The sequence below is a fragment of the Alosa alosa genome, chromosome 6, assembly GCF_017589495.1.
Source record: "Alosa alosa isolate M-15738 ecotype Scorff River chromosome 6, AALO_Geno_1.1, whole genome shotgun sequence".
Classification (NCBI taxonomy): domain Eukaryota; kingdom Metazoa; phylum Chordata; class Actinopteri; order Clupeiformes; family Clupeidae; genus Alosa; species Alosa alosa.
In genome coordinates this window covers 5,216,344-5,228,601 of record NC_063194.1, presented here as the reverse complement: position 1 = coordinate 5,228,601, position 12,258 = coordinate 5,216,344, and the positions used below count along the sequence as shown (strand labels likewise).

Genomic DNA, 12,258 nt, shown 5'->3' with positions numbered 1-12,258 from the left:
CCATTATCTGTGAACTGTAGAAAGAGAGGGAGAGAGAGAGAGAGGGCAGAGGATAGAGTGTTCTAGAACATCTTTTTCTTCCCTCTGTCTGAGGCTCTGACTGCCTCTCTTTGGTTCTGCCTTTCTTTCTCGGCCTCAGTATCTCAGTCTGTAGCTAGCTTGTTATTCTCAACCTCAGCTAGGTGAATAATCTCTCACACTACTGAAAAGGATATGGTTGCAAATATAACCAATGTAGTGTGTGTGTGTGTGTATGTATGTAGCCGTGTGTGTGTGTGTGTGTGTGTGTGTGTGTGTGTGTGTGCAACTCTGTTCATCTTGAGTCCCCACTCTGTGTCTAGCTGTCTTTTTAGGCCTCAGGACTGGTTGTACGGTGGCTCCTGGTCTATTCCTCAGGCAACGACTTCAAAGCATTCAGCTGGTGAATGAAGTCACGACAGACTATTTTGGCCTGTGAGATCTGAGAGTGAGAAGATGAAACACACACACACACACACACACACACACACACACACACACACACACACACACACACAGTCGGCTGGTAAAAGAAGTCACAAAAGACAAGATTTTCTTTCTTTTCACTGTTTTTAATGTCGCTTCCAGCATCCTGCATTGAATCCCACCTATAGTTATGTCTGACTGAGATTTGACAGGTGTGCTACTAATGGTCAGCTGAGCCACAGGAAATGACATCACTGATTGCCATCATTGGCAATCACGACGCAGTTCACACTAGTGGTCTGGAGCAGAGTGGGTGTGACAGTCATTTTTACATTTATCTCCATCTTTATGGTTTGCTTGTTGTTTTGGTGGATTAGTTTGTTTATTGTTTGGATGCCTTGTGTCGGCGTGTGCAGACCTGCCTGTGTAGCAGAGAAGGGCAGAGTGATTTGTATGCACAGCAGACATCTCAGTTTCCTTCCTCCATGTGCTCTCTTTCTTTCACCTTTCTCTCTCTCTCTCCCCTCTTTCTTTCTCTGTTTTTCTCTCTCTCTCTCTCTCTGTCGCTCTCTCCTCAATGCCGGCATTCTTGTCATCACTCTTTTTTGCCGCCACACTTTCTTGTTTTCTCTCCATCTCTCCTGAAGATCTCTCTATTCATCTCTTTTTCTCCTTCTTGCTCTCTTTCTGTCTTATTGTCTGTCTCTCTTCCCCTCTATCCCCCTCTCTTCCTTTCTACATTTCTCTCTGTGGGTAGATGTGTCTGTGTTTTTGGCAGGCAATGGCTATGTCTTTGAAGCTGCTGTCAAACATACCGAGCTCCAGGGTAACTGGCGATTTATTTTGTCCCCCCCCTGTTTTTTTGTTGCTCTGTCGACTCATGGCTGTGTTTGTCTGAGTGTGTGTGTGTGTGCGTGTTTGTGTGTGTACGCCTTTGTATGTGTTCATGTGTGTGTATTAACTCTGGGGTGAGCTATTTGTGCCCCTCCCTAAACAGATCAGTGAAATTCCCCCCCCGCGCCTAATCCACAAGAGCGCCTCTCCTCAGCACCAGGGTGGCAAAAAGGGAATAAGGGAGAAAATAATGGACACATAATAATAATGAGAACATTTGAATCTTTTGTGGAAGAAATTTGATTGGTGGACTCATAAAGAATTCAAGTGTGTGTGTGTGTGTGTGTGTGTGTGTGTGTGTGTGTGTGTGTGTGTTAGAGAATGTGTTCCTCTTTATTTTAACTTGTGTTGTGAGAAGCTCAGTGGTGTACCGGACACAGGAGGCAGCCGCACTAACACGCTAACACGCTAACACGCTGGTGTCTGTCCCACTGTGGGGTTGTAACTCACTCACAGCGTGAGTCATATAATAGATACCACCAGAGGAAATGGGTGATTTATGCGGAAAAACTCTGCTGGTCCACACACAGGGTTGGTAGAATAATACATTTTGTACCACCAAAGCCTGGTTAAAACAAATCAGACAATGTCAGTGGATCCATTCAAAAGCACTAACTTTGAGCAGATGCCAGTGGTTTCAGCCCAACTCTGCAAGTGTTGCTGAATTCATACTCTGTCAAGGTGGCAGCCAGCTGATGAAGGTTATTTTGGATGGAGGTTTTGCTTCATCGCTGATGTCTGGGTGCTCTGCCCCTGCTTTGACTTTGATGCTGTCTCTCCAGTTCATGCTGTTCTTTATGTTCCTGATTGGTCTCTGCAGTTCATGCTGTTCTTCATGTTCCTGATTGGTCTCTCATGTTGATGCTGTTCTTCATGTTCCTGATTGGTCTCTCATGTTCATGCTGTTCTTCATGTTCCTGATTGATCTCGTGTTGATGCTGTTCTTCATGTTCCTGATTGGTCTCTCATGTTGATGCTGTTCTTCATGTTCCTGATTGGTCTCTCATGTTCATGCTGTTCTTTATGTTCCTGATTGGTCTCTCTTGTTGATGCTGTTCTTGCAAATTCAAAACTGGTTTCTGTGGTCCTTGATGGCTGCAATGCTGACTTGATTGATTTCGTTCCTTTCATGGTCCTGGTGGACAAAAACAAACTGCTGCCCCCCCCCCCTCTTTTCCTCCCACACTCCCTTGCTCACCCTCTTTCTACCTCTCTGGTTCTGTCTCTCCTTCCCTCTTTGAATAGATCTGCACACCAAATAAATAGCTCCTGTTGATTTTTTTAATTAGCTGTTGCGCAATTAGCCGGCCAATTGAACAGGAGTTTTTGGTTTGTGGATCTATCCATGTTTTTGATTCATCATCCATCCTAGAGGACATGATTGGACGTTCTTTTCTTTTATTATCTCTCCATCATTCTCTCTGTCATTCATCTTCTCTCTTTCCACTCCTCCTGCCTTTTTAGCCAGCACCTTCAATTCCAACAACCTCCTCTGCTACCTTTGAATCTCTCTCTCTCTCTCTCTCTCTCTCTCTCTCTCTCTTTCTATCTTCACCATCTTCACTCTTTTCTCTCTGTCTCCCTCCCAGTTTTTCTTCCTCCTCAGTTCTCTTTATCTCTTGGAATGGATGCCTGCGTTCAGCGCAGCAGTGCAGAGGAAGACAGTGACTAGTCTACAGGATGGTTTGGTGTGTTTCATTGTTTTTAGAGAGAGAATAGAGAGAGTGCGTGCACACAATTTTTCATGTTACTTTTACTATTAATCATTTCCCCCCTTTTCTCTCAGTGTTCTCAGTGTTATTGTACAAATTGCTAGGCTGTTTTGTGCATTGGCAACACTGTACCTACAGTCCTGGTAATAAAAGCAATGTTGAGTTGAGAGAGGACATACAACTGCTGCTGCTAATAGAGTAGCCAGAGGGAGCCAAGGAATGAGGGAGATGCCAAAGAACAGATATATGGAAGAGGAGAGATGGAGGGAGAGAAAACAGAATGAGAGGAGGAAGACATGTGGAGGGAGGTAGAGAGAATGGGTTTAGAGAAAGATGCTGAGGGAGAGAGACACAAGGGAGAGAGATTGAAGGAGAGAGGTAGAGAGCTGCAGTATCAGGGCGGTGGTGGTGGTGGTGGTGGTATTTGGAGGCTTCTCCTGCAGTGAGCTCCAGGGAGTCTCCAGGGAGACAGAAAAGTGGGGCAGCGTAGACATCGAGATGGGAGAGCTCCCCTCTCCCTCTCCCTCTCCCACACTCTCTTTTTTTCCTTTTTCTCTCTCTCCTTCTCCCCATCCCTCGATTACACCCCTGCTCACACTCCCAAACCTTCATTTGACAACACACCAGGTGTCAACACACCTTTCGGACTGCAGGTTGAGCAGGTTGTCTCTCCTGACCATGACAATCTGCTGACAGCCCTCCCCGCGGGGCGGCTCTAACGCCGAGAGTTCATGATGGCAGCTGGCCAACGCTGTCCTGCTGCATGGACCAATAACAGGAGACAATCAAGTCTCAGTTGGATTCTGATCCTTTTGAATGGGGCCCCTTCGCTGGCAATAAGCCCAGTTGATATTTCATTTTAAAGTCTCAGTATCAGCGTTAATCAGGATAGGAAAGTACTTTTTTAATTTGGAAATTGGAAGGTTTTATTCAGCTGTGAACAAGAAATATTTACTTTTTGCTAGTTTGCTGATGGATTTGTTTGAATGATTTGTTTTTTGATTCATATTCACATAGACACACACACACACACAAAACACACTCTCTCTCTCTCTCTCTCTCTCTCTCTCTCCTGGGACTGTGAGATGTTTGCATTTATGTGCAGGAATTCTAAGGAAATCATTTCTGAGTTAATGTATTTAATTTCCAACAAACACTAAACAAAGCCTGCATTAATTACATTCTACGATATTACATTCTTATCATCACATACACAAAAGTAGGCTACGAAACAAATCTCAGGGCTTCACTGGCAATACAGACTTAAGTGGCGTCGAAACCGTCTGCAGTCTTATCAATAATGACTGAACGGGTTTTAGCAGCGATTGCACCATCCATGTGTTTCCTTGGAAACAGACCATGGAATACTGTAGCTGTGAGTGTGTGTGTGTGTGTGTGAGAGAGACCTGAGTGTGTTGTAACTGAACACTCACTCTGGTTGATGTCACCGCGGTGGGATGACCCAACTGAATAGTTGCTTAGCAACAACAGAGAGATTGTGAGCATGACAGAGGAAGAGAGAGAGACCATGGGCGAGCAAGATAGAGAGAGAGAGAGACAGAGAAAGAGAGAGAGAGAGAGAGAGAGAGAGAGAGAGAGAGGCATTTTGCTGGGAGGTGTGGCCTAACCTCAGCAACTGTTGTCAGAGCTATAGCCTAGAGTGCATGTGCATATGTGTGTGTGTGTAGGTGCATGCTTGCGCATGCTGTTCCAACGAGTAAGACTGTGTGACGGTGCGCGTGTTTGAGTGTCCGAGAGTGTAAAGGATTTAGCTCATCTAGCCTGTGAGGAGCGCTCTCTCACTCTCTCTCACTCACTCTCTCTCTCTATCTATCTACCGTGTGGATTTTTGCTTCCCACTGGGATACGGAGAGCAGTGCGGAATACTGACACGGCTGCTGCTGCTGACATCTTCCTCTCTGACCTCACCTGTTGGACTGGACACGGGTCTCTGGCAGTACCGGTGCGCAGAAGACTGGACCGTGGATGTCTGCGGCCAACGGAGGACTGGCCGTTCTAGCCCCCTGTGGCAGAGGCGATGGCTCGACGCTAACCGCGATCGCCAGGGTGAGAGAGACATGTGGAGTCTGTGGGCTCGGCTCGTGTGGAGGGACAGGGAGAGAGGGACAGAGAGAGAGGGACAGAGAGAGGGGGGAAGAAGGGGGGAAAGCAGGGAGATCGAGAGAGAGAGAGCACTGCGGCCAAAGTCCATTGTTCCAGCTCACTGTGTGTGTCATGTTGGCTCTCTTTGGCTCTCTTCTCATTCTCTTCTCACTCTCTTCTATGCTGTGGATTTATGTGTGTGTGTGTGTGTGTGTGTGTGAGAGACTGATGCTGACAGTTCCCTTCGCTGCTCTGTAGGTCCTTATTGCCTGTGCAGGTTTTCTGATTAGAACTGCTCTGTTGTGAGAGAGCCTGTGGGACTATTCAACCTTTCAGGCATTTACACAGCCCCACTGGGGAGAAACACTTGAGTACTCTCTCTCTCTCTCTCAGTGTTCCTGAGAGACCACAGAGGGATTTTGGGTATCCTCTTTTGAGTTGATGGAGCTGATGCCACTGCACTGCTCTGTCTGTGTTGAAGAGGGAAGTATTTATTTTCCAATGGGGTGATGGGGAAAAGGCGTTGTCTTTAAATAAACTTATTTCCTTAATTCTCCACAGGAAGGGAGGAGGTGTGGTGGTGCCTTGAGTTAAAGTGTTTTTGTAAATGAGCTGTGTTGTTCTTTTCCTGCTAAAGGGTAAACAGCTGCACTGAAAGTAAAAAAAAAGAAAACTCCCTGTTGGACTTGAGGGGCGAGTTGTGTTGAATAGCAGGAGGGAATCCGTTAGAGGCAAAGGGGGTCATGCTATTGAAATGCTAATTTGTGTGTGTGTGTGTGTGTGTGTGTGTGCATCGTTAAGTGTGCATGTCGTATGCTCATGGGCATGAGAGATTGTCACACACAGCCTCACCCCAAACGTTGGTGACCTCATATTTACCAATTCTGTTCAGCTCCTCCGACCCCAAAACACACACTGGACTGTGAAGTCACCACACAGGCTGTCGTTTGTTCTCTTGGACGCATGGTCAGCTTCTTGGCCACTGATCTGTCTGAATTTCATATTCAATCAGTTAGTAGATTTTTTTCCCTCAGAGGATTATTCAGTTATTGAAAGTATGTTGGGAAATAGTCATTATTCTGAACTCCATCGTCAGCATACAGGAGGGGTCTCATCTGGTTTAGAGTCTCGCTTCTACCTCACATAGTCGTGTGTCTACCTCACATAGTCATCATGCATCTACCTCACATAGTCATCATGCATCTACCTCACATAGTGATGTTTCTCTCTATCTATGTTGTGTTTTTTTGTGTTTTAGGGGGGTGGGGGGGGGGGTCTGTAGGGAGGTGAGAGACAAAATAACTGGCCTCGTTTGGACGGGCCCAAAGTCTGGTCTCTGAAGTTGCCTGTGATTGGAACCTTGGTGATTGAGGTGTGTGTGTCTGTGTGGGTGTTGGTGTGGGTGTGGGTGCAGGCCTGTGTTAAGGGTGTGTGTGTGTGAGAGTGGTGGGGAGGGGGAGGGGGAGGCGGGGAGTGGGGGTATGAATACAGCTGATATATAGCAGAGGGGTGTTGGAGAAGGGGGTGGTGCTCAGCAGACAATAAGAGCCTCATGTGTTGTTTTGGGAAGGGGTGGTGGCTGTAGGGATAGAGGGGGGTGTAGGGATAGAGGGGGGTGTAGGGTAAAAGAGACCCTATGCGCCAGTCTGACAACCACCTGCTGCTTGCGTCTGGCCTGTTGCAGACACCCGCAGTATCAGAGCTCTCTCGTTGACAGCCCAGAAAGGAGTCTTTTTTGGTTTCGGGAAAAGGTCAGTCAACAATGGCCCAGGCGTGCCTTGAGATTCCTCTTTCTTGGCCGGTTGTCTGAAGAGCCTCCACCACCAATGCTGCTTTGTTTGGCTTTCGTCACTTTAACCAAATGCTCGGGCTGGTTAAACTTTACCTGTGGTGGGGTTCGGCGCACGTCACCAGGCAGTGATACGGCTGCTGGATCTTTAGAATGTGGTAGCATGGAGTTCAATGTGAGCCCTATTGAAGTGCTCTGTTATCTGGCAGGACTGGAGCTGCATATCAAACTGTTGCTCGCCAGGGTTTCTTCCTTCTCTGATATAGTGGCACACTGCAGGGGATTAAGCATTGTTATTATCATGCCATGAAGCAGCGTAAGGGCATATTGACTTTTTTTTAATTGCGTCTGCATAAATGTCATCTTCCAATGTCCTCCCGAAGGTTATAGATTCAAAACAAATCTTCAAGCCTTTCATCTACACACTCACACTCACACACACACACACACACACACACACACACACACACACACACACACACACACACATACATACCCCACCCTCTCTCTTTCTGTCCCTGTCTATATCTCTGTGTGTAGGCTGACAGGGTGGATATCGATCTTTTGTGATTTGCAGTTTCCTGCTTTTATTGTTATTGTGCGACGAGCAAGTTCTCTTCTTCCCAGAGGCTTGTGTGTAGAAGCTCAGACAGAACAGAAGCGTAATTCAGTGTTATAGTTTGGAGTGGGAGGGTAATTGCTGTTCATTGACATTCTGTTGTGTGTAAGGGCGAGCTGTTTGGTTGCCAGGTGCATTCATGAGCAGTGATTGTTCTTTCTGCCTATTAAAATGGCCGTTGTTTCAGAGCAGGGCTATCGCTCCTGCAGCCAGCGTGTGTTGTTGTTGCTGTTGTTAGTGTTGGGTTTCCTTGTAGACCAGGGGTTTGCAACCAGTGGTCCGCGGCCCACTTGTGGTCCATGAGGACATTGCTGGTGGTCCCTGACCATGGATTCAGTAATGTACTGTAGTTGCAATGTGGAAATCAGTATTTTTATTCAGTGGTGGTCCTGGTGTTAAGTAATTAGTCAGAATGATGGTCCCTGGTTCACAATCAGTTGAAAACTTATATTGTAAACCATTTCAATAAGATGTGTGGCCTGGCGGTGAAGCACCATTCGCGCAGCGTAAACATTGTTTTAGATGACTGGTCTAATTTTTTCAAACGTACACACACTGCTCTCACGTCTGGTGTAGCCAGTTTCATTGATTGTAGCGGAAGCTAATGGTTGCAGCAGACACTCCGTGAACGGAACACAGTTCCATGCCCAGTGTAGCCTGCCTGTCAGAACCTCCCACAGAGTGCCAGTCTTGCTTCGCTCACTTAGAGCCGAGGGTGCCTTCTGTTGTAACAAACCGTGAGCTAACGGCCAGTGAGAAGTACGCTGTTGTCTGGTCAGTTTCAGGTCAGCACCTGGGAGATGCTCACCTTGCTTATAACCATGAACCAATAGAGTCTCACTCACACACCTGCTTAGCAGAGACAAGTGGTGCTCTCACCACTGTTGGGTTCCTCAGTGTGTTTGTGTGTGTCTGTGTGTGTCTTTGTGTGTGTGTGCGTGTGTGTGTGTGTCTGTGTGTCTGTGTGTGTGTGTGTGTCCCTGTGTGTCTGTGTGTGTGTCTGTGTGTGTGTCTGTGTGTGTGTCTGTGTCTGTGTGACTGTGTCTGTGTGTTTGTGAGTTAAGTGTGTGCTTGTGATGGAGAAGTGCTCAAGGGCTATTGGCTGGGGTGGGGGTAGGCTTGGGGTGTCCGTCCTCTCTGCCCCCTGAGCAAAATTGCACTGACTTGACCTTGATTTGCTGGTTAACGGGGGCCAGATTATGGAGGAGGCTTCTGAAAGACTGCCTCTAAAAATAACGCGTGCAGGAGAGAGCTGCTCCTCTGTAGACTGCCGACTGATCCACATAGCGCTAGATTATGACTCATTATTATGACTCTGTTCTGTCTCTGTGTCCTCTCTATTGTCTGCTCCGTGTGTGTGTGTGTGTGTGTGTGAGTGTGAGTGACAGAGAGAGTGAGAGAGAGAGAGTGGGCAGATTCCTACCAAAACCCTGTCATTTCCATTCAGTCGTCAACATCAACAGTCTCTCTCTCTCTCTCTCTCTGTCTGTCTCTCTGTGTTTCTGTGGCTGTGTGTGTGTGTGTGTGTGTGTGTGTGTGTGTGTGTGTGTGTGTGTGTGACATACTGTATGGGTATCTTCATACCTATGTCTGTGTTCTTTTGGTAGGTGGTTTGTTGTGTTGTGTCTTTATGTGTCCTACAGCTGGATCAGGAGATACGAGTGTGTGCTCTTTGTGTGTGCTGTGTCTGTCTGTGTGCGTGTGCGCGTGTGTGCGTGCATGTTGAGGTTGTGTGTGTGTGTGTGTGTGTGTGTGTGTGTGTGTGTGTGTGTGTGTGTGCGTGTGTGCATGTTGAGTTTGTGTGTGTCTGTGTGTGTGTGCACGCGTGTGTGTGTGTCCGATGCACGGCACGTTACTGTTTTTTGATTTTGTCCTCAGGGGACATACATTGCTGCAGTTTTTTTGCCTGTTCTTCTCCTTGTCCACACACACACACACACACACACACACACACACACTAAACCCTGTTATACCCCTAGGAGCACTGTAAAAGAGCACGATCACTGCCAATAGAGCAATAATGCATCACACGTCCACATTCTATTTCCCTCTCCAAAACACTGCTGAATTAGAAGCCCATCCATCCCCTTAGTTATATGCAGTCATTTCAGGCAGAAAAAGACATGTTTTTACATTTAAGGACCAAAACACACACACACACACACACACACACACACACACACACACAAACGCACAATCATACTTTCTCTTGTATACAATCTTAATAAGTGGACAATTACACACACTCTCTTTCTCTCTTTTTCTCTTTCTTGTCAAACTTGTCTGTCACCACACCCTCATCTGGTGCTCCGTCCATCTACTCTTGGTTGGATGCCTTAGACATAAACATCTCCATTATTTATACTGCAGAAGGAGAGCAGACATGCCTGCTTATAGGATGTATGGAGCCAGCGTCGTCAACAGCAGACAAGTTCCTTTACTCAATAATAGTCACAGAAACACACACACACACACACACACACACACACACACACACACACACACACACAGTTTGCCCATGACACAAATAATATCAGTTGAGTGCAGTAGTAAAGCAGTCTACAATCTTATTTTCATACTGTAAGTCACAATATATCGGCCTTCAGTGCAGGTTGCCCCTACAATATGTCTTATCCACATTCAATCTGTGAATATAAGCAGAATGTGTAATATATCAGGATTGATGGAGTTTCTCTCCAGCAGCCAATATTCACACGCCCACGTGCTTCCAATGCAGAGCAGATACCAATGACATTGTGTGGCATTGATCTATGTGCTTGTGTGTGTGTTTGTGTGTGTGTGTGTGGGTGTGGGTGTGTGTGTATATCTGGCAAATATCTTATAGAGCAGTGACACAATCAGACAGGATTGAAATTTTGCTCTCCTTGTTTGTGTCATGTCTGTGCCAGGTGAAATATACAGTAGTTTGTGCTGGTGCTATGAAGGATCATGGTGTTGATGAAGGATCATGGTGTTGCTTGAACTATACTACAAATGCCACACACTGAAGGTCACATCAAAGTGCTTTATTATATCCTATGAGGTAGGGAAATGGGTGTTAAGGAAAATACAACATTTTATTACACATTTCATATCCCATTATGGTACAATTCCAGGAGCTAGAGCAGAATATGCCGCTAATTCTAAAAATAGAAGTGGTCAGACTTCTTTCAGCTAATTCGCAAAATCAATAGAAACGTGGCACTTGAAGGTTTCCCTGACTGCAAGGTGGTGGCAAAAGCCCTCATGTCACATACAAACAGAGAGGAGCTACCCATAGCATGGGTCATCCACTGTTAAACAGATGAGCACAGCGCATGACTGTGTTTGCTTAACTATGCTGGTGATGTGACAGTCAGATAGAGCGTTGCCTCCTGGAGATGTGTATGAAACTCACAAAGCGGTGACTCAGCGATCCCTTCATATTAGCCTGCTACGTCGTAGCTTGTTAGCTGTTAGCGTGCAGTGACAAGCCACACAAGCATTCTTCGCTAGTTCTGACTCAGCTCTGTTATATAACGATACCCAATGCCACACACACACACACGTGCGCACGCTCGCACACACACACACACACACACACACACACACACACACACACACACAAAAAAGTGATAGAAGTAGCCTTGGGATGCCTGGGCATCAGAATGCTGCATACTGTTGCGTAATTAGCTTTTCTTTTTACTTTGCCCATGGAGGGATTAGTGATTGCTCTGGCTCTTGTCCTGCCTCTTGCACAATGTTTTCACTGTTTTTATTTGTACAATTTGCTACATTATCTACCTGACCCAGCAGTTACTATATCACAGATTATTTTACATGTACATTTAGCAGACACTGTTGTCCAAAGTGACTTACATATGTCAACTATATTACAAGGGATTACATTGTCCCCGGAGCAACTTGGGTTTGGAGCCTTGCTCAAGGGCACAACAGTGGAAGCTGGGATTTGAACCCATAACTTTCAGGCTACTATATGCTAGCCCAGCTCCTTAGCCACTATGCTACCACCACCTCATTATACAAGATTTGAACCAGGGTTCCCTAAATGCTTCAAACACCCCATTGGGCCTGGTGTTGATGGATTTATTTAAATGGTATTTATACTATAGGCTTCGATGAAACACTTTTTTAATGTAGGTCAACTTTAGTAGTGGATGTGAGTGAAGGGTGTGTGGGTGTGTGTGTGTGTGAGAGGCAGTGGGGCGGGGGTGGGGGGCTGCGATGGTCTGTTGTTACTGTAGCCTTTCTCTGCCCTATATTCCTGACAATGAATAATGTAGGCCCAGTCTAGCCAACCTCAGGCAAGGATGGCCCTGCGTGGAGAGAAGGAGAGAGGGTGGAGGAGAGAATGGGGAAGAGGGTAGAGGACATGGTGGAGGAGAGAATGGGGAAGAGGGGGGGGGGAGGGTGGGGAAGGGGTGGATGGGGAGGACTGGTAAAGGGACCACATTAGTTTGAATCAGGGCATGTGCATCTGGGCCTCAAGGTGGTGAGTGTTACTAGGCAGTTTCCAATTAGGGTGGTTCAATTGGCTAAGTTTCAAGTGCCTTGTGGGTTGAACTGTCCAATGGGGTAAATCCACTGGTATGTGACGTCCAATGGTATGTGGGAGAGTCTGAGGTGAGTCATTATGGACTACAGGTTCTACAAACCAATATGAAATAAAAGGTTTCATATGGAGGCATTCCCACATT

The 12,258-nt window shown here is 46.5% G+C and overlaps 1 protein-coding gene across 2 annotated transcripts in view; it reads left to right on the top strand.

Moving 5' to 3' along the window:
• rab11fip4a (RAB11 family interacting protein 4 (class II) a) overlaps positions 1 to 12,258 on the top strand; it is a 69,933-nt gene that overhangs the window by 39,717 nt on the left and 17,958 nt on the right. Inside the window, exon 1 of one of the 2 annotated variants that reach the window (XM_048246529.1) lies at positions 4,665 to 5,117. The exons of the other annotated variant lie outside the window; for it this stretch is intronic. Coding sequence (XP_048102486.1) covers positions 5,037 to 5,117 — 81 coding nt within the window. The 5' untranslated portion in view covers positions 4,665 to 5,036. Of the gene's footprint in view, positions 1 to 4,664; positions 5,118 to 12,258 lie in introns of those variants that run through there. 2 annotated transcript variants of the gene reach the window in all.